Raw genomic sequence first — 22743 nt, 5'->3', positions numbered from 1 at the left:
TGGTTAGTGGACCTGATTAGGATCCATAATGATGAGGGTTTGATCCCTGGCCTTGCTCAGTGGGTTAAGGATCCGGTGTTGCCTTCCAAATGCAGTGGGTGCTGCCCTAAAAATAAATAAAGGTACTAAAAACTAGTCCAGTGCTTCAGGGCATCTATTATGTGCAAAATGGCAAGGAATAAAGTTGAAATGATTTAAACAGGTAACATTGTTGATTTTGAATTGTTTCTGAAGCCTTAGACAAGGGCATGAATGAAATAAAGCAGAAGGAACATGTCAGAGGGATCAGATGTGATTAATTATTATTTAGGACAAATTGTTAGATTGGATAGATTCATTTTTATCTAATTTATTTTTCAGAAATATTTATGCTTTTCTATGAAAGTTATACTCATGTGTTGCAAAAGATACATTTCCTTTTTCCTTTTTAGGGCCATACCCACGGCATATGGAGGTTCCTAGGCCAGGGGTCGAATCAGAGGTGCAGCTGCCAGCCTATACCACAGCCAGGACAAAACCAGATTCGAGCAGCAAGGTTGAACCAAATGTGAATAGTTGAGTTGACTAGGTCATCATTCAATCACATTGTACGTATGGCTAAGAATCTTCAGTAACAAACGCCCAGGGGCAGGGACTTTAAAGCAAGGACCTACTTCTATCCCCCTCCCTTTTTTTTTGGTCTTTTTGCCATTTCTTGGCTGGCTCCCGCGGTATATGGAGGTTCCCAGACTAAGGGTCGAATCGGAGCTGTAGCCACCGGCCTACACCAGAGCCACAGCAACGTGGGATCCAAGCCACGTCTGCAACCTACACCACAGCTCACAGTGACACGGGATCCTCAACCCAGTGAGCAAGGGCAGGGACCGAACCCGCAACCTCATGGTTCCTAGTGGGATTGTTAACCACTGTGCCATGACGGGAACTTGCCTCCCCTACTTATATACTTTGTGTCTTAGCATCACTCGTCATTTCTCTGCCTCACGTACCTGGATTCTTCAGCCTTGAGAGCTGTGCTTTTAGAGTCCGTTGTCTTTATTTCGGAGGGTCTGTTGCTCATCTCCGTGGCTTTATTCATCTCATTTTCTTCTGGAGCCAAAGTTGTTTGAATGCATCTTTCACCTTCGAAAGTCAGCGTTAGGTTCGAGATGGTGACATGTTTTGAGGAGTCTCGAAACTCATTTCTACTTTTTGTATCTCGTAGACACCCAGGCTTCAGAATGGTTTCCGTTTTGTCCTTTGAAAATAACAAGCAGTGGCAAATCAGGTAACAGAAGAGCATCATACAGACATTATTTATGGATCAGTAATCCTTTCACTCATGTTTACTGAGTGCCCTTGAATGCAGATGATGAGGGGATGAGGCTTGGATTAGGCTGTTGAGATGAGCCCGGCGGGCACTGGCAGCTAGCATGGCACACTCTGAAGCTCATGTGGTCAGGGACACCAATGTCACCTCACACAAGAAAATTAGTACTTAATTACAGAACTTCCTCTCTCTGAATTGGAGAGAAAGGAAGGTTTTCTAGAAACGCCTTGCCACCTGCTTCCCCATCCAAAGTTGCTCTTGAGTTAAGAGAATCTAATAGGTGACAGGAGTTGGAGGTTCATAGCAATACTAAAGATTTTGTTTTTCAAAACACTGAGAACTTATACCTAAAACTTTTTTTTTTCTATTGTCTTTTCAGGGCTGCACCTGCGGCATATGGAGGTTCCCAGGCTAAGGGTTGAATTGGAGCTGTAGCTGCTGGCCTACACCACAGCTACAGCAACGCGGGATCTGAGCCGCATTTTTGACCTACACCATAGCTCATGGCATTGGATCCTTAACCCAATGAGCGAGGCCAGGGATCGAACCCTCATCCTCATGGATACTAGTTGGGTTCGTTATCCACTGAGCCCCGACGGGAACACCTAAAATTTATGACCCTAAACTCTCTCCCCTTCTCCCAATGTCCTGTTGATTCACTACCTCTCCAGCGCTCCCTGCTTCCCTCAGAATCTCAGGCTTCAGAGCAATAGGCCCGCCAGTCTTAATTTAGACGCTTGTTCTAACATTCCTCACATCTGCACCTCCTTCCTTTGTCATTTCCTAGTCCATCACCTCTGTGACTTTTCCTGGAAAATAATGCAGTACTCTTCCTTAAAGATAAATCTTTTTTTTCCCCTGATAATGAAAGTAATATATATTCACCATAGACTATTTTGAAAATCCTAAAAGATATAACATGAAAGGGAGAAAATTATTGCCTGCTTGATGACACAGGCCAGAAATAACCACTATGGCCCATTTCATTCTGGTCCTTTTGTCCATTTATTTTGAATGTGTTTGCTTTGTGATCATATGGCAGTTCTGTTGCCCACATTTTTGCTTAATGATTTATTATTACAATTTCCCCCATATTAAAAATTATGGGAGTTCCCGTCGTGGCGCAGTGGTTAACAAATCCGACTAGGCTGCGGGTTTGATCCCTGGCCTTGCTCAGTGTGTTAAAGATCTGGCGTTGCTGTGGCTGTGGCGTAGGCCTGTGGCTACAGCTCTGATTGGACCCCTAGCCTGGGAACCTCCATATGCTATAGGAGTGGCCCTAGAAAAGACACATACACACAAAATTATGTAAAGCTACTTGAATTTTTCTAATTTATCATAGGAAGAAGAAAATTCAGAAACATGAAGAAAACACAAATTGCTTATAAGCCTGCAGTCTAGACATAAACTACTATTAACACTGTGACTTTTCCCCTCCTGTTGTCTGTGTGTGTACATGCATTCTATGTGATACACATAAATTCATCACTTTTCACTTGGCTTTATATCATAAACTTTTTTCCAAGTAAAGAAAAATTCTCCAACTTCAGTGGCCCCAGAGTAGTCATACGTCTAACAAATATTTACTGAGTGTCTTTGATCCTGCCAGTCACTATGGTTGCTCCTGAAAGAGAGAAACATGGCACCTGCCCTTTTTAGATTTATATTCATTTAGCCATTTCCTTGGGGTGGACATTTAGGTTACCTCTGTATTTTCATTTTTATAAACATGGTATAGATGTGGTGGATTAACATCTTTCTAGCTAAATCCTCATTCCTATTGGTGATCAATTCCTTAAGAAAGATTCCTAACAGTGGAATCACTGTGTCAAAGGGTGGCAACATGTCTGGGGTCTTGATTCATAAGGATTTTAAAGACGGTTGTTCCAATTCGCACCCTACCATGAATCTATACAAATTCCAACGGGACCTCACTTTTACTAACACTGACTGCTTTTTACCCTTTCTTTCTTTTTTTTTTTTTGCTTTTTAGGGCCTGCACCCACAGCATATGGAGGTTCCCAGGCTAGGGGTCCAATCAGAGCTGCAGCCACTGGCCTATACCACAGCTCACAACAACGCCAGATCCTTAACCCAATGAGCGAGGCCAGGGATCAAACCTGCATCCTCATGGATCCTAGTCGGGTTCGTTAACCACAACCACTTAGCCACAAAGGGAACTCCTGGTTTTTTTTTTTTTTTTTTTTTGTTGTTGTTGTTGTTGTTCTTTTAACTAATAGTTTTATAGGTGAAATTTTTTTAAGTTTGCATTTTTTTGATTACTAGTGAGGTTAAACTTTCCCACTAAATATATTAGTGGGCTGTTTCTTCTTCCGCCCAAAGCCCATCTTTGCCCTCTGCCATTTTTATATCGTGGGCCCTATGGAAGTTTCTCAGCAGCACTCCACACACCAATCCCTTTTCCTACAATCTATCCTGCTGTCAGAGTAATCTTTCAGAAACACAGCTCCTTCACTCCCTTACACAGAGAGTTTCTGTGGCTCAGATTTGCCCAAGGGCAGAGTCTACACTTCTTATTTTGGCTTTCAAGGTTTACAGGCAATTCTATACCCTCATATTTTCCACATATATTAGGCTCCAGCCAAACTGAACTATTCTTGGATATGGCTCTGTGATTTTCCACTTGCCGGCCCTTTCTAAAGCTACTCACTTCTTTTGGTATTTTATTTTCCCATTTCCACCCTCACTTTTAATTCTTGAAATGTCACCCCATCCATCCTCCAGGGTGCATCATGCTTTTGTATACATTTAAACCTTAAAATAGCCCTTACATGATATTAATATCCTCATTTTAGGGTCGAGGAAACTGAGGCTCAGGCAGGGTCAGTGACTTGGCCAAACTAATGGGCAGTGGAGCAGGATTCTACCTCAGGGTTTCTGATTGCAAAGTTCTTTCCATCCCACCGTAGCTTTCGGATACAGGGTTAAGTTTTGTGCTAAGAATGGTTACTGCCTATTTCAGGAGATATCTTATAACTCCTTTATACGAGGACTCAGCTTGGATCTCTCTCTCTCTCTTTTACTTTCCTTTTTACGGCTGCACCTGCAGCATATGGACGTTCCTGGGTCAGGGGTTGAATCAGAGCTGCAGTTGAGGCCTACGCCCCTGCCACATGGGATCCATGCCACACCTTTGATCTATGCCTCTGCTAGCAGCAACGCCAAATCCTTAACCCACCAAGTGAGGCCAGGGATTGAACCCACATCCTCACAGAGACAACACTGGGTCCTTATCCCTCTGAGCCACAGTGAGAACTCCCAGATCTCATTATTAAAGTTAGATGACTCAGAGCAAATTCCATAGCATTTTGATAACTGATGTCAGGTAGCTAACCAAAAAGAGGGACCTTGGTTATCACTCTCATTCTTGATGATTAGAGAATGAAAATCTTCCATGTCACATACCTTTTCCTCTTGCTTGGCCCTGAGTATGTCATCATTCTCAAACACCACTGTGACCCCTGAGCCCCCTGTGGCATCACAGAGGTCTGTGACTTCTGTGACTTCTGTGACAATTCTTATATCTGGGGCCTCTGTGATCTCATTTTCTGGAACATCTGTAACATCGGTGACGTCGGTGACGTCCGTGAATTCTGAGAAATCAGTGCTTTCTATGGGGTCTGAACATGTGTGCAGGTGCGAGGCCTGCATAGCTGTGAAGGCTGCAATATCCATGATGTCCACGGAGCCTGTGATGTCGGTGCTATTTGTGATTTCCGAGAGGCTGGAGACTTCCGACACTTTGGAAGCTTTGGCTTTCTCCTGATTCAAGAGGGAGATGAGTTCCACCCACTGACAAAATAGCGTGTCTTGTTTGCAGGCCGGGGCGCAGAGCTGTAGGTAGTAGGCTCGGCCACTCACCAGCTTTACTTTGATGCGCATATTCTCAGCGTCATGCACAGAAAGAGTCACAAACTGCAGAGGGAGAAACCTGCAGACAAATGCAAATATCTGGAGGCTTGACTGGAAACCACCACAAGACCGTTCCTTTCATAGCAGTTTAAGGAATGAGACTCAAAAGGCATGGGGGGAGGGGCAGGCTTGGGATGGGGCAGGACCTTCTTGTGGCCACCAGGTTCCCAGGTCTGGTTCTTAGCTTCTGAGGCTCAAAACTTTGATTTTCAGTACAAGTAATCAGGCTCCTGAGGGGCCCCTCACCTAAGTCATACTCCTGAGACTCTGATGAACTAAAATATCAGAGTAGCAACTACTTACTGTTTATTCAAGGAAAAGTCGTCTCATTTAGTTAATCTTTCAAGGTTGAGATTGAGCGACGTTAGTGATTTGCTCTGGGTCATACAGCAAGTTGGTGGCTTGAGACCAGAGAGCCGACTCTGATGGAAGTTGGGATGGTGGGGGGGGAGGGGCATGTTCTAGGGAGGCATTTTGTTTTTATTTTCTTTTTTAGAGTCCCACCCTTGGCATGTGAAAGTTCCCAGGCTTGGAGTCCAATCGGAGCTGCCAGCCTACGCCATAGCCACAGCAACACCAGATCTGAGCCATGCCTGTGACCTACACCACAGCTCACGGCAACTCTGGATCCTTCACCCACTGAGCAAGGCCAGGGATCGAACCCGCATCCTCACTCAGCCACAACGGGAACTCCTAGGGAGGCATTTTATTGTGAGCCTTCGGTTCCTGTTCCTTAGGTTTAACTTTGGAAAGTGAATTGCCTGTTTGACCCCCAGGTTGTCACACCATCTCCCCAGACTTTGAGGATGTGACTCCTTCTGCAGCAGGGAGTGCAAGTGAGATGCTCCCTGGGGGCACGTGTCACCTGTGTTTCTACTCCCAGCTCCCTGGGGCGGGGGCGGGGGGGGAGCAGCATATTATGTGGAAGATCTTAACCTCTTTCCTTTGTTCTCACCTGGTGAGCACCAGTTTCTCTGAAGAAGGAGATGTCAGAAGACTTTCAAACAGGGGTTCGGAGTCCTTCTGGGCGGCAGGTGTCAGATGTGCCAGCAGCATCACATTGGGGATCTTGTGGGTGGGACTGGAAGAGCAGATGCCCACAGTCACCCAGTTGGCTCGATTATGCAGGTAAATGGATTCACCTCTCCTGTTGACCTAAGGCAGAGAACAGGAAGAGGAGTTTTTTGATAAAGTACATGGCCCTGGAGTTCCCACTGTGGCTCAGTGGAAACAAATCTGACTAGTACTCATGAGGATGTGTGTTTGATCTCTGGCCTCGCTCATTGGGTTAAGGATCCGGTGTTGCTGTGAGCTCTGATCTGGTGTTGCTGTGAGCTCGAATCTGGCATTGCTGTGGCTGTGGTGTAGGCCAGCAGCAACAGCTCCGATTAGACCCGTAGCCTGGGAACCTCCATACACCACAGGTGCGGCCCTAAAAAGACAAAAGACAAATGGTGAGCTCATTCCCGTGAGATGGGATTGCTTTCAGTAGGGGCATGTGACCCATGCCAGGCTAATGAGACTCTAGTAGGGGCACCCTGGTGGCTCTGGAAAAGGGTCTCAGCCCTCACAGAGTTGCAAGGATGAGACGAATCCCTTCCATTGCTGGCAGCTGACATGTCCTGTTTGCATGTGATGTTCTCAAGGGAGCTACTTTGAGGTTGATGGAGGAAAAAGAGAGGACCCAGGTCCCTGACGAGCCCCCTTGAGTAAGCTGATGTCCCATAGACCTTTCTCTCTACCTGGGATAATTGTTGTTCTTTTTCTTTTCCTTTTTTCCTTTTTAGGGCCATACCATTGGCATATGGAGTTTCCCAGGCTAGGGGTCAAATCAGAGCTGTAGCTGCTGGCCAACACCACAGCCACAGCAACTCAGGGATCCGAGCCACATCTGGGACCTACACTATAGCTCACAACAACTCCAGATCCCTGATCCACTGAGTGAGGCCAGGGATTGAACCTGCATCCTCATGGATACTAGTTGGATTCATTTCTACTGCAGCACAACAGGAACTCCCTGTTCTTTTTCACTTACACTTGAGTTAGGAACCTTGGTAACTTGCTGCCAAAGACATACTAACCACAAGAGGTTCGGTGCATTGAAGAGAATAATTTATCCAGTTATGACCTGGGGCGAAATCTGGTTTATAAAATCCTGAGTGCTTACCCCAGAGCTCACAAATGGTTATTTGAAAAAGTGCAGAAGAAATGTGAAAGATATGGGAGTTCCCATCGTGGTACAGCAGAAATGCATCCAACTAGGAACCGTGAAGTTGTGGGTTCGATCCCCGGCCTTGCTCAGTGGGTTAAGGATCTGGCATTGCCGTGAGCTGTGGTGTAGGTTGCAGACGAGGCTTAGATCCCGAGTTGCTGTGGCTCTGGGGAAGGCCGGTGGCCACAGCTCCCATTAGACCCCTAGTCTGGGAACCTCCATATGCTGCGGGTGTGGCCCTAAAAAGACCAAAAAAAAAAAAAAATGTGAACGATACAATAAAAAGAAGTAGGAAAGAAGCACACAGAAGGTAAAGTACATCAAATCATAAATCAGGGCTTATCGCATGCATCCCGGGGCACGACTTGAACATTAGTGTTCTTCAAGCCTTGCCTCCCTCCTACAGTGTCTGGGGGTGAGGGGCTCTCCCATCCGTGCAGAGAACACGTGTATGAAGATGAAGGCATGTCTGTTGTCTTCCCTGTCACCCCTTTCTAGAATCAGCTGAGTTGCTGCTTGAATGGCTGTGTTCTGTGTTAGATGTGAGTGTGTCATTTCCATGAAGTTAAAAGTCATTTCCATGAAGTTAAAGAGTATGGCCCACGTCGCTTCCCTCATTTCCTCATCTTTTTTTTTTTGGGGGGGGGTCTGAGTATTTTAATGTTCAATGTTTAGAGGAAAGTGAGAACTTCTCTCAAATGCACTGCAGTGTGGTTTCAGTCATAATGTTAGTACATTTTTAGGAGAAGGAAACTTTTCTTCCTGACATAAAGGGGCAGTTACAGTTTACCTTTAGAGCTAAGAACGAAAATGCATTTAAATCCCTAGTTGCATCAGGACTGTTCTTTAAATGTCTCCTAAGTCTAGGAAAGGAGTTATCTGAAAGCTTTCCTGGGGCAGGATATTCTAAAAATGACTATAATCCTTTTGCATAATTTTGGGGAGATTATGTTAGCGTGACAATTACAGTGGAGCTGGGAGAGAATTCCTAGGGAAGAGTTTGTGGAGAAAATTTGAAATGAATTTTCCTTTTACGTGATAATGACTTTAGGTTGTTTGAATTTCCCAAACGCTTCCCTTTATGTGTCTTTCCCAAACACATCCCCTTGCCACAATCTTTTCCATTTTTTTTTGAGAAAATTAATTACTAAAGTTATTGGAACTTAATTCAGGGCTCGACTACTATTTACCTGGATAAAATTGCTTTCTAATATGGGAGGAGACACAAAGGGGGCGTACTCTCCTCCATCCAACATATTTTGAAGCTCTCCTGGATCCTGGGAGTCTGGGATGCAGATGTCGTCTTCCTCATTGATCCTCGTGGCAGACTTCCTGTTATTCTTCTTCATTGTGCTTGTGTAAAAACCTCAGGACATCGAGGAAACAGAAGTACAATGAACAGAGGGACAGAGAAAATGTAATGTGATAATTAAGTTGCCTCCCTTACTCATTAATTCATATTTTATCAACATCTGTGATATGCCAGGCACTGTGCTGGACACGGGAGATCTGTCTGGACAAGGCTGATACAAGATGCCTGCCTTCCTGCAGGTTACACTCTCTGGGGAAACAGAGAGTAAACAAGGGAGAGAGAAAAAAAAAAAAAGACGTTGGATGATAAGGGCTGCAAAGACCCTGGATGAGATCCATGTGATAAAAAAGTGCCTGGGGTATAGGGCTGGCAACAGGCATTTTAATTAGGCTGGTTAGGGGAGGCTTCATAACATACCCCAAACCATTATTTTCAACCTTCCTAATTGGGGGTACCACTATCCTTCCCACAATGCAGTGTTCCCAAGTCCTTTTTCCCACATAGGGAATCAAAACAATCAGAATGGTGGATGTCTATCTAATCACTGACAGCTCTTCATCCTCTGCTTTGTCTGGGTCTCTCTCTAGAAACTACTCTAACAGACAACAGTGTCTCTACATCATTGGAGTTCACCTTTCATCCACCAGAAATCTCAGAATTCCAAGAAGGGAACAAGGCCCAGGATGCAATTCTATTCAAACCTTCAAAAGACCAGCCTTCCCTCATCACAAACTCCATGCCAGTGAGAGGAAGCATCCTTAATGGGCAAGCAGTGAGTCCTGTAACTTATTTCCACCTTTCTCAGAGATCCTTTTTATTCTTTTCCTAGCCAAGCTAGAGGGTAGTAGCAAACACGTCTTGTCTCTGTCCCAGCCAGGGCGTGGGGTGCAGAGATCACTGCTGCCTGGCATCCTGTGAGAGTGACTCTGGCAATTCTCATCAGACCTTCCAGTGGTGACAATGCAATGCCCACTTCAGTGCATCTTACACATCAGCAACTTAGCAAAAGTTGGAGTTCCCGTTGTGGCTCATTGGTTAACGAATCTGACTAGGAACCATGAGGTTGCGGGTTTGATCCCTGGCCTCGCTCAGTGGGTTAAGGATCTGGTGTTGCCATGAGCTGTGGTGTAGGTTGCACACGCAGCTCAGATCTGGCGTTGCTGTGGCTGTGGCGTAGGCTGGTGGCTACAGCTCCGATTCGACCTCTTGCCTGGGAACCTGCATATGCCATGGGTGCAGCCCTAGAAAAAAACAAAAAAGACAAAACAAACAAACAATTTAGCAAAAGTAAAATGAGTCAAGAGTATAAGCTTTACATGCAAGATCTCATTTGCTTCTAAAAGCTATGCAGTAGCATCATTAAGATGCTTGTTTTGGAGCTCTCTTGTAGTGCAGTGGATTAAAGATTCAGTGTTGTCACTGCAGCAGCTTGGGTCACTTCTGTCATGCGGGTTTGATCCCTGGCCTGGGAACTTACACCTGCCATGGGTGTGGCCAAAAAAATAAAAGGTCGGAGGGGAAAGGAGCTCATTTTATGCATCCTGAGGCTTGGAGAGGGAAAGTCACTTACCTGAGGTCACACAGTTTTAAGTCTCCACACGGGGTTTCAGACCCTCATAGTCTGATTAGAGGAGCTTACGCTCTGGCCTAAGGTTCAGTCCTGTGTTGAGTGCTTGGGAAGATGGATGTGAGAGCCGGCAAGAGTGAGGCAGCTCAGGATAGATCAGGATGGATGGGAAAGAGGAAGAGGACAGAACCAAGGACAATAGAAAGTGCTGCCCCCTTCTTCCTCTTCCCTTCCCTTCCTGAATAATTGAGTATTTAATCCATTAGCTGGGAGAAAGAGGGGCAGGACTCCTCACTGAGGGGCAATGAGGAGCCACAGCTCAGAACCCAAGGGAGGAAGAGGGCATCTATTGCCAGGAGAGGGTGCAGCCCAGTGTAAGATTTCAGAGCCCAGCAGCAGGAGGATGGCGGGAGAGATAGGCAATCGGTTCATAAAGGGGAATCAATCCTAACAAAATACAAGACCCTGAGACTCTTCTAAATTACAAGTTTGATGAAGAACAGAATATTCCCATAGTCAGAGTACCTCTCACCAACATATTTATCAAAGAGGAAAAAAGTAAGTTTACAGTGAAGAAGCCAGGCAGATGTCATCTCAAAGAAGTGATGAGTGAACACTATCAGTCATGGGAAAAATCAAAATGATGCACCACCTTACAGGATGCAGTGAGACGCACACAGCATCGTTCTGTGCTATTCCTCCCAGAGATGCATGATCTGAATCCAATTATTAGGAAACATCAGACAGATCCAAACTGAGAGACAGTCTACAGCATAACCAGCCTGTGATCTTAAAAAATGTCAATGTAATGAAAGCCAAGGAAAGAGTATAGAACTGTTCCAGCCTGAAGGAGGCTAAAGAGACATGACAGTAATTCTCAACTGGATCCTTCAGCCATGTAAGCCATTATTGGGACAACTGGCAAACACTGAATGGAGTCTCAGGATGAGATGGTGGTAATAGGCAATGCTCACATCCTGGTTTTGATGGTTATATTTTGGCTATGTGGGAGAATGTCCTTGATTGAATTTGGGGATCATAGGTCATCAAGTTGGCAAATTATTCTCAAAAGATTCAGGGGAAAAAGTCTTTGTGTTGTACTTAAAATATTTCTGTGAGTTTATGATTGTTTAAAAATTTTGATGGAAATAATAATAATACTAGAAAAGAGGAAGTAAAAGAAGCATTGACCAGAAGATGGATGAGTTGAGTGTTTGGCCATGGGTGCTAAAGGCTGGATGCCCAGGAGAGAACTTTCAACAGCAGTGAGAGAATCCTCACAGCGATTGGATGGTAGGAAAAAGGCACCTAATGGCCTGTTGTCATGTACTTTTTCTCTCCTCCATGACTTATCCAGCAGGACAAGGCATTTATTTCATCATCGCTGGGTGGCTGAGAGACAGTGAAGTTGCTTTAGAGAATCAGAGGACACAGCAGGTGCTGAAAACACCAGATGGATTCTTTGGGCCATAAAGACACAGTGATCTCCTGGAATATGACAAGAAAGCATGAGAAAAGGGCTCTCACGAGATGAGAGCAACGCATGATGGAGGAAGGAAAGTAACGTCAGAGTCTTTTGGGTCAGAGATGCCAGCAACATCACAGCATCCATCCGCCCTTCAGTTCCCAGAATAGCTGTGATTTCTTACACTTTTGCCCTCAGCTGTAACGCTCTCCTATCAGTTCACGTGTTCCCTCCCCAGGTCTGGAAAAGGGCCGGTCCCTGCAAGTGATGTCTTTGATATAATGGCTTTCCCAGAAGAGGAGAAGAGAAAAGACTGGAAAGTGAAGTAAATTGAAAGGGGGGGGGGTGCGGAGAAAGGGAGGGAGAGACCAGGGAGGGGGCACGGGTGATTATGTAGCCCCACCTCCCCGCCCCCCCCCCCCGGTCCCCTCCCCTCCCCCCACCCCATACGCACTGTCACCTCTTACCTCAACTCAGGGCCAAGCCACAGTTTTCTTTTGGAGACCAAGTCTTTAACTCACTTCAGCTTGGGCTTCCTCCTTTTCATGATGAAGTCTTTTGTGAAGGAAACAAAAAAAGGAAAAGAAAGTGTATTCAAAGGAAGACAATTTCACTATTACTCCTCATTTTCCTTTCACTCCTGAGGTCCACGCCTTAGGAAGGCGTCCTCTAACTACACTGGGTCGGCGAAGTGGTCAGAGGGCTGCCGTCTGTATGTGAGCTGAGCTGTTGTTATTGGTTCCAGGAATGGTTTTTGGTGAACAGAACCAGATTATCCCGAGTCCATAGATCATAACTGGCCAAACAGATGACATCTTGGGCTCCCATAGCCAATGGGGATATTTGACAATGTGACAAGAAGTAATACAGACTCAAATAACCACTGTGCCATGGAGGGGCCTAAGAAGCCTGGGGTTTTTTCTTCCTATAAAAAGCCAGAGTAGCCTATGCCACTCTCTCACTTCCCAGCTGGTAGTTGCGTCTGTGTATATACTGGCATATGCTCATGCCCACTGTTTTGTCACTTGTCTGTAGTTCTCACACCACATGGTGGTTGCAGTCACTATAAACAATCTTTTTCCTCTCCATAAAATTTGGAGTTAACTCCTTCAGGAACACCTGAACCAGGTGAACCACAGCTCTAATTGCTCTCAGAACTCAAGTGCTGGAAGGCACTTCCTCTCTGTGTGCTCTGCTGTGCTTTTTTTTTTTTTTTTTTTTTTTGGTCTTTTTGTCTTTTTAGAGCCGCACTCACGGCATATGGAGGTTCCCAGGCTAGGGGTATAATCAGAGCTGTCACCATTGGCCTACACCAGAGCCACAGCAATGTGGGATCTGAGCCACATCTGAGACCTACACGATAGCTCATGGCAATGCCCAATCCTTAACCCACAGAGCAAGACCAGGGATCGACCATGCATCCTCGTGAATACTAGTCGGGTTGGTTAACAGCTGAACCACTATGGGAACTCCCCTGCTGTGCTTTCTTGTGGGAAGATCACAGAAGAACAGCCTGACCGCCCGCTCACTGCACCCCGCCCTCTCAGCCAATGAGCAACCCTTACAGGAATATTGTTATTAATTTCAATAATTCGAATGACTCTAATTTAAGCAGGGCTTTTACAGATAGTTTTGTAGCCATATCCGCAACCTACGCCCCAGCTCATGGCAACACCAGATGGCTGACCCAATAAGAGAGGCCAGGGATCGAACCCACAACCTCATGGATTCGACTGCACTGCGCCACTATGGGAACCCCATCATAATCTTATTTTAGAACATTTTCATCATTATCCATGGATAAATTTTTAGTCAGGATAAATGAACATGACTAATGCATTTAAGTCTCTCTTGTGTCCCCCTGTGACTGTTACATGTCAGAGAAGGGTGTGAACATGGCCTTTATGTTGAGAAGTCAGAGCAGAGATATGTTGCAAGGGAATTTTGCAATAATGTTATTCCTACTGATAAGCTGAACATTTGTAGATTCTATATAAATATTTAAAAAGTAAAAAGCTTATTTATGCATATTCTTTATGAAAGTTCATACGGTCTTACTTTACTCCAATTACATGTGCAGTATGTCTACAATATGGAACTCAAATAAAAAGTAAATTTTAGTATTAAAAATAACTTAATCACATTAAAAGGCCAATGCATGTATGGAATTATAATACATTGAATGTATGGAATTATAATTTACATTATGGAATTATAATAAATATATGTTGAATTAATGTGTGAATTACATCAGAGAAACAAAGTTACTTCTCTCCATGGTTTCTCTAGACCAGGGGAATACAAAGCTAGCTTCATTTCAAAGACACATAGAATCTTTTGTTATACTGTGTTCTACCGGGATTGTGCACTGGTTTTCAGGATCACGGTTTATATTTTTCCAATCATTTATGCTTTTCACCAGGCTCATTACATGTTTCCTATATCTAATTAAGCAAGCAAGACATGGAGTGATGTTACAGATGAAGATTTTTTTGTGTGTTGCAAAGCGCAGACAACACAAAAGAATCTAGTTCTATTTGAGATGGACCCTAATTTATTCTTTCACTAGCAGATTCTCTGCATTCTTTATTTTTTTGAATTAGTGCTTTTTCCACTCTTGTTTTTTTCTTTCTTCTCTTTTTAGTTCCAACTGAGTGGAGATTAATTCAGCAGATAGTTAGACTGTACTTTTGTGCAGAACAACAGTATAAATTTTCATTTGAAAAAGCATCGTTGGCTACTTTTAGTAAAAGAAAACAAATTCCATATTAAAATCTGATTACAGACCAGAAATCAATGCCAGTGGTTTAATGGGGACACCAAGCCCAGAGAAGCAATGAGTTGTACCATTTCAGGGATGGAACTACTTCAGCTTTGCCTGGACTTCCATGATGTCACCAGGCTCGCCCCATCTGAGTAATGTTTCAAGAATGACCAAGGCCCCATTAGGGCTGAAAATACTGCAGCCATGAGGACCATTCACCCTGTGGTGGGTGATGCTGTGGTTATCAATAATTGGTTATTCAGAATTTTTTGGACTTTTGATAGTTGGAATAGAAATTGGGAAGGGGAGACAGTGTGAGTCTGGGAACCAGTGTGGAAGTATTTTCGTTGGCTTTTCTAACCACTGAAATCAGAGAGAGTTTCTATAAATGCCCAGAAAATATTCTTTGTTTTTATATGACTTTTATTTTTTTCCATTATAGCTGGTTTACAGTATTCTGTCAATTTTCCACTGTACAGCAAGGTGACCCAGTTACACATACATGTGTATATTCTTTTTTTTCTCACATTATTATGCTCCATCATAAGTGACCAGACATAGTTCCCAGTGCTACACAGCAGGATCTCATTGCTAATCCATTCCAAAGGCAATAGTCTGCATCTATTAACCCCAAGCACCCCATCCATCCCACTCCCTCCCTCTCCCCCTTGGCAACCACAAGTCTATTCTCCAAGTCCATGATTTTTTTTTCAGTGGAAAGGTTCTTTTGTGCCATATATTAGATTTCAGATATAAATGATATCATATAGTATTTGTCTTTCTCTTTCTGACTGACTTCACTCAGTTTGAGAGTCTCTAGTTTCTATCCTTCTTCTTCTTCTTCTTCTTCTTTTTTTTTTTTTTTTTGTCTTTTTAGGGCTGCACTTGCAGTACATGGAGGTTCCCAGGCTAGGGGTCAAATCGGAGCTGTGGCTGCCGGCCTACACCAGAGCTCACAGCAACACCGGATCCTTAACCCACTGAACAAGGACAAGGATTGAACCCGCGTCCTCATGAATGCTAGTCAGATTTGTTTCCACTGAGCCATGAAGGGAACTCTGAAAATGTTCTAAGTGTTTGCTATTCACCATTTCCATGTGGTCTTTCCCCCACTGATATTCTATTATAAAACATTTTCAAAGCTACAGCAAAGCTGAAAGAATTCTATGGTCAATGTCCATATACCAACCATGGAGATTCTCTAGTCTTTTTCTCTTGCATGTGTTATTTCTATAATTACATGAAAGCTCTGGAATTATTGGGTTTGCCTGTCACTCATTAAATATTTGCTCTTTAAGATTAGTTCTTCATAGTACTTTGATGCATAGCATTTACTTAGATTTTTCCGAAGGTTCTTAACACACTAATAAACGTATTTTTAGGGCTGGTCCATCACAATCCTAGTTTGGAATTCTGGTTGAACCTTAGAGAAGATCTAACTGTTATGGCCCCCTCTCTTCTGACAATGGGGGCCCAGCTAACTTCTCAGCTTTAGACAGAAAGCTCTGTCTTCTAGCTCCTCTCTCCTATTTGAAAAATTTTAAATGACCATCTTTCCATCAATTCTCAGTCACTGATGGGGGGGGGGAATTGGGATATCAGTTTGAAAAATTAATTTTTAAAAATCATCCAGAAAACTTGTTTTCAAATTCTCAATGAAACTATTTTTTTAGGAAAAGAAATTCAGTAACCAGGTATTAAATTGCTGAGATTTTTGGCTTGTTCCAGTTGAGGTGCAAGAAATGAAACTTGGGGAGTTCCCATCATGGTGCAGTGGTTAACGAATCTGACTAGGAACCATGAGGTTGCAGGTTCGGTCCCTGCCCTTGCTCAGTGGGTTAACGATCCGGCGTTGCCATGAGCTGTGGTGTAGGTTGCAGACGCGGCTCGGATCCCACGTTGCTGTGGCTCTGGTGTAGGCCGGTGGCTACAGCTCCGATTCAACCCCTAGCCTGGGAACCTCCATATGCCGTGGGAGCGGCCCAAAGAAATGGCAAAAAGACAAAAGAAAAAAAAATAAAAAGAAAAAGAAATGAAACTTGAAGGAGAAGGGGAAGATGGAAAGAGAATAGACATTTTACTCTCAAATTAAAAGAACTCATTGAACTGTCCATTTCCTCCTCGCTCAGGTTCACATCCAAGGTGCAGTAAGTGGTCACTTACACAGAGACGAGGCTGAAACAGATCTCTGGAGAGCTCCTGGATGTCTACTAGGAGAAGAGTCTCCAAATAGCACGTTTCCAACTCTTTTTACATTTCTTTGGCAGAAGGTGTTTTTTTGTCCACTGGGCAGGTGACTAACCACTTAGTAAAAGAAGCAGAGGTGGCCAGGCTGCTCTGGGCATTGTTCTAAGGCTAGTGCATCATAATGTGCTGACATAGTCTCTGAAGTAAGGGAAGAGACTGGGAAGGAGCAGCCCTGGGGTCAGCCCCTGGGGTTACGTGTTGCCAGCATTCCTGTGGAGCCTTGGACAGCTCAAGAGTGGTAGTTTTAGTTGTTGTGTGAAGGTTTCAGAGACTTCCCTGGACAGAAAAGACAATGTAGTGATTGAAAAACCATGGAAAAGAGATCACACTGAGAAAGTTGAAAACACTCTATCATTGATCATTCAAGTGACAATGTATCATGCAATCAACCTAAATTCCAGTTTTCAGAGACTTAAGCATGTTGAAGTCACTTTGTGCTTCTGTGAAGAACTTCAAAAGAACATTCTTAGAGGGCAGAGGTCTCTTTATCTCCACACTTCCAGCATCTAGTGTTGGATGAATGCATGAGTGTAAAGAAATACATGGTATTCTTTCTCTGAAGGTCTCTTCTCTCTTGAAGATACATGATTAAGTTTTTTGTTTCTGCTTTTCTGTGTGGTTGGGGGCAGCTCCCCTTCCCTATCAGATGCTCCTTCTTCACCTTTGTGTTGTGGTCGAGGGCTGCAGGTGCCCACCTGTCAAGCCACCTCCTTATCTGCTCTTGAGGATGGAAGGGCAGAAGCGGATACTAATTGACTGCTCAGGCCTGGGGGGCATTACCTTGGTGAATTCACTTCCCTTGGGCCACATATACTAGACTCAAACATTTGCTTTTGATGGGACCCAGAAAATGTTCAGTCTCTCAGAATAAACATTATCTGTTTTCCAAAGAAGATGTACAGTTGGCCAAAAAGCACATGAAAAGATGGTCAACATCACTATTAGAGAAATGCAGATCAAAACTACAATGTGCTAACACCTCACACCAGAATGGCCATCATTAAAAAGTCTATTACAATAAATGCTGGAGAGGGTGTGGAGAAAAGGGAACCCTCCTATACTGTTGGTGAGAATGTACTTTGGTACAACCATTATGGAGAAGAGTATGGAGGTTCTTTAAAAAACCAAATATAGAACTACCATATGATCCAGCAATCCTACTCCTGGGCATCTGTCCAGAGAAAACTGTAATTTGAAAATATACATGCACCCCAGAGTTCACTGCAGCACTATTCACAATAGCCAAGACATGGAAGTAACCTAAATGTCCACTGACAGAGGAATGGTTAAAGAAGATATGGTACATATATACAGTGAAATATTAGCCATAAAAAAGAATGAAATAATGCCATTTGCAGCAGCATGGAAGCACCTAGAGATTATCTTACTAAGTAAAGTAAGTCAGCCAGAGAGACATATCTAATGACATCACTTATATGTGGAATCTTTAAAAAATGATACAATGGAACTTATTTACAAATAAAAACAGACTCACAGATTTTGAAAACAAACTTATGGGAAAGGTGGGGGGGGAGGGGCGAGATAAATTGGGAGGTTGGGATTAACATACATACACTATATATAAAAATAATTAACAAGGACTTACTGTATAGCTCAGGAAACTCAACTCAATATTCTGTAATAACCTATACGGGAAAAGAATCTAAAAAAAGAATGGATCTATGTACGTGTAACTGAATCACTTTGCTGTACACCTGAAAATAACATAATATTGTAGATCAACTATACTCTGTTATAAAATAAAAATTAAAAAAAAAGAATGCAGAGCAGAGTAAAAGGGCATACCCCCCCCACCCCGACTCCCCATTATCTGTGTTTTTGAGAGGATGATAGGATTCCTATTTCCTTAAGAACTGTAACTTCCATTTGGGACCAGGTGTTGGGGTCAAGGAGACTTTGGTCTCTACTCCTGCGGGATGTGTATCAGGCGGTTTTCCCAGAAGCCAACTTAAGGGCTGGAGGTGTAAATTGAAGGTTTAATGGCATCAAGCTCTGACGATGGCTCTCTGTGTCTAACTGGCGCAGTCTGTGGGCAAAGGCAGCTTCTATGTGTGCAGGATCAAAGGGTTTCCTGTTATTTTTGCCTCAGACGCACCCTTTCCCGACTTCTACCCTGAATGCCCTCCTTTGTTTTTGGATGGACAAACTCTTCCTCTAGTCATGTGAGTACCTTTGGCCAGATTTCTTGTCACCCATTTCTTCATTTAGCATAGTTATTGCATGATCACTTGCCATTTTCTGTGCTTCTTGCCTCAGGGCCAGGAAACATTTTACACAAATCTGATCTCATCGCTTCCAGGCTGTTAATTTAATTCCAACATCTTGAGGGAACTCTTTGGTATTTTCTCACTTCCATTTTCTTTCTTTCAAGGCTACTGGTATCTTAAGAAGCGAAGAACTAGCAAAAGAGGGAAATAAAAATCATGATCTATTTTAAATATTTACTTTGAAGATATCAATGCTTTTCAACATGTCCAGAATATAAAACTATATGTATAACTTTATTTGGAGAAGCTGCCATAGGTCTGAATTTGAGGCACTTTGTTGAAGTGAGATTCATGACCAATTAGTCCTCTGTCCTTGTCCCTCATGAGACGTGCCCACTTGCTGATGCCTGCATAGATCCCTTCTGCTGCATGTCCTAAGTGTGGGATATGAAGTTTTCCTGCCAGGTTCTGTCTCTGGCTCCCTAGTGAGTGCCTCCTCCTTACTGGGCACCATGTCCTGCTGGGGCTACAAAGGTGAACAGTCTCTGGAGGAGGGGGACACAAGCAGATTATTCCAACAGGATGCAGTGATCAGTGGAAGTGCAGATGAGGGCCACTTAGTCCAATGTGGGGATTTAGGGACAGATTCCTGGAGGAACAAGTGTTCAAAATCTTAGAAGAGTAGCCATCCTGAGCAAAGGCACTGAGGTCTAAAATGACATGGTTTGAAGGCTTAACTGCAAATGATCTGGTATTAAATAAAGGTGGAGGGGGGAAAGTGAAGTTGGACAAGGGAGGGGCTGGATCTTGGGGGACGTTAAACACCCGAACAGTTGCCGCAGTTGTTTTCTGATGAATTTTAGCATGGTCACAGTGGTAGCATGTGAAGGATGGATTTGGGGAGGGCAAGTCTAAACGCGTACAGGTTAAGATTGTAGCAGTGGGACTAGGGAAGAGAGGGTTAATTTAGGAACCATTAGTAGAGTAGACAGAATTTGGTGACTAACTGGGCGTGGGAAGTGAGAAGAAAGAGTGAATCAGAGGTTTCTGGTTTGGGAAATTGGGTAAATGGTGGTGCCATTAACCCGGAAACAAAATATAGGCAGAGGAACAGGTGGGAGGCAGGGACAATGAGTTCCTTGTTTGCAGGAGCCCTTGTCTAGCATGGTGCCTTGTATTTTAATAGGTGTTTAGTAAATAATAGTTTTTTTTCTTAAACCTTCAGTGGCTTCCCATGCTCTTAGACTATTTGGCATATAAGGGGTGTGTGTGTGTGTGTGTGTGTGTGTGTGTGTGTGTGTGTGTGTGTATGTGTGTGTGATTTACTATTACATCCAAGAGCCTATACACATCAGAGCATGATCTAGCTCCACCTTGGCTTCTGTTCTCTCCAATTGTATCTTAGACCCCTTCCCCCCCTCATAATTCCTCTATCTCTCTTCTAATGTATTCTCTCTCTTCTTTTTTTGGCCACATTCACAGCATGTAGAAGTTCCTGGGGGAGAATCAAAGCCATGCCACAGCAGAGACCTGAGACACAGCAGAGACAACACAGGATCTTTAACCCACTGAAGTACTAGGGAACTCCTATAGTGTATTCTTTAAGGCTTTTCCTCTGTCTGAAATGCTCTTCTCTCACTTCTTAACACGTGGGGCTTATTTTCATTCTTCTGATCTGAGCTCCAATGTCATCGTTCAGAGAACATGTTCCCCAGTCCCTGGATGAGTGATTGTCTCTCAGCTCCAAATCCACTACTGCATTCTGCCTTGTGGTGCTGGGGCTGGAACTCTACAAACTACATTTCTTTTCTTCCACTAGCCAGCTTCCTATTAGGTTCAACCACATGCTGCATTAGACTACAGGGAAATTGGAAAGCACAGGGAGGAAAGAAATGACTTGCATTCCTTCTTAATTGCTTCTTGATTCTCTCTGTGTTACTCTGGCAACAGCAACTGGTTCTTGTCTTATTTTTTTTCTCCCCACCTCAGAATCAGCAGCTGAGCCGTGCCCTTTCCTTGGAGGGTTGAGTTCTAGCTCCAAGGGGTCTGACCTCTGAGCTTCCAGATTCTGATAATTCTAATCTCTTCCTCCCACCTCCCCAGCCCTAGCTGTAGTATCTGCTTCCTGTGGTTAATTATCTCTGACATCACAATGTTTCCTTTGTGCTTTTCCAGACCTCCAACACAGATTTAACTTACTCCTACACTGAAGCTTCTTAGTGTGATTTCTGCCTTTCTTAATGGCTGGATCCTAACATGACAGTTGAATATGATGTAGGCTTCCATCCAGTTATTCTCCAACATATAATAGGATTTTCTTCAGACTTTTCATAACCTGTATGTCTAAAAAATTTTTTTTTGCTTTCTCATAATCTGTCTTCTCTTAGATGCTGGAGTCTTTGTCTCATTCAGCACTTCCTGGGGGAGGATCAAACCTGAGAGCCTAGCATGGAGACTGGCATGCTAAAGGAACTTAACATATGTGTGTTAAGTAAATTATTGTGTTATTACAAAAGACTACAGGAGAAATATTGGTAGCCAGAATTGAACAATTTTTTAAACTCTTGGTTCTAGGCTAAGTTATTAATGAACTCTGTGACAGCATAACTGTTACAGAGTCTTGAGCTCAATACTTCTTAGAAGCCTGTAAGAATATAATGCATTATTTAACATAGATCCATCATCAATAGGATAACAAGATACATAATTTATTTGCTTTGATTCTGTACTTACATAAATTCCCATTTTGTATAATTAGGAATGATAATGACTTACCTTTTAGTGTTTCAGAAAGATCAAGAGTTGGTTATGGGAGTTCCCATCATGGCTCAGTGTTTAACGAACTCAATTAGTCTCCAAGAGGACATGGGTTCGATCCCTGGCCTTGCTTAGTAGATTAAGGATCTGGTGTTGCCATGAGCTGTGGTGTAGGTTGCAGACAAGGCTCGGATCCCGCATTGCTGTGGCTGTGGTGTAGGCTGGCAGCTGTAGCTCTGATTTGACCCCTAGCCTGGGAACCTCCATATGCTGCAGGTGCGGCCCTAAAAAGACCAAACAAACAAACAAACAAACAAAACAGTTGGTTATATATCAAAGTTTTGTTGGTTAGCAAATATCTTTAAAAATAGAAGTCACCCAAACAATCCATTTGGGTGATGTAACATGCAACATCACTTAATAGCGTTTACTTGGTAAACATAACCTGCTTATATATTTTTTTTCATTGTGTGTTTTATGATTTGAAACAACCAAAGCATAGAACAAAAAAACCCCCAAAAACAAACAAACAAACAAAAAAACAGGTTAAAAAGAAACTGCTAAGAAGGATCTACTGGATCTACTATAGCACAGGGAATTACATTCAATATCTTATAATAACCTATAATGAAAACCCCCACAAAACCCCACACCTGAATCACTATGCTTGTTCACTTGAAACTAATGCGGTATTGTAAATCAACTGCACCTCAATTAAAAAAAAAAACCCACAATGACAAAGATGAGAACTTCATTGGATGGGATTAACGGCAGCTTAGACATTGCAGAAGGTAAGAGTAGTGAGCTTAAAGCATAACAATAGAACTCATTCAAAATGAACCACACAGTGAAAAAAAAGAATCACCTCAAATGAAGAGCACCAGTGAGCTGTGGGACAATTCAAGGGTTATCAAGCATACAGATAACTGGAATACCCAAAAGAGAAGAGAGC

The 22743-nt window shown here is 43.4% G+C and overlaps 1 protein-coding gene across 9 annotated transcripts in view; it reads right to left on the bottom strand.

The window, feature by feature from the left end:
• GARIN2 (golgi associated RAB2 interactor family member 2) overlaps nucleotides 1–22743 on the bottom strand; it is a 39227-nt gene that overhangs the window by 10551 nt on the left and 5933 nt on the right. For 3 of the 9 annotated variants that reach the window (XM_084969502.1, XM_084969503.1, XM_084969501.1), the window contains exons 1-6: nucleotides 16723–16884; nucleotides 12263–12350; nucleotides 8642–8817; nucleotides 6195–6394; nucleotides 4733–5258; nucleotides 987–1234 (exon numbers count right to left, since the gene is read on the bottom strand). In XM_084969502.1, the coding sequence (XP_084825628.1) occupies nucleotides 987–1234; nucleotides 4733–5258; nucleotides 6195–6394; nucleotides 8642–8800 (1133 nt within the window). In that variant the 5' untranslated portion in view covers nucleotides 8801–8817; nucleotides 12263–12350; nucleotides 16723–16884. Of the gene's footprint in view, nucleotides 1–986; nucleotides 1235–4732; nucleotides 5259–6194; nucleotides 6395–8641; nucleotides 8818–12262; nucleotides 12351–16722; nucleotides 16925–18997; nucleotides 19226–22743 lie in introns of those variants that run through there. The other 6 variants (XM_084969500.1, XM_021099388.2, XM_084969499.1 and 3 more) reach the window with 5 other exon arrangements.

The sequence above is a fragment of the Sus scrofa genome, chromosome 7 (genome assembly GCF_054392235.1).
Source record: "Sus scrofa isolate SSC_HxYL_T2T_F1_AM1 chromosome 7, Sscrofa_HxYL_maternal_Yorkshire_Landrace_v2.0, whole genome shotgun sequence".
Lineage (NCBI taxonomy): Eukaryota > Metazoa > Chordata > Mammalia > Artiodactyla > Suidae > Sus > Sus scrofa.
This window is presented reverse-complemented; position numbering and strand designations above follow the sequence as displayed.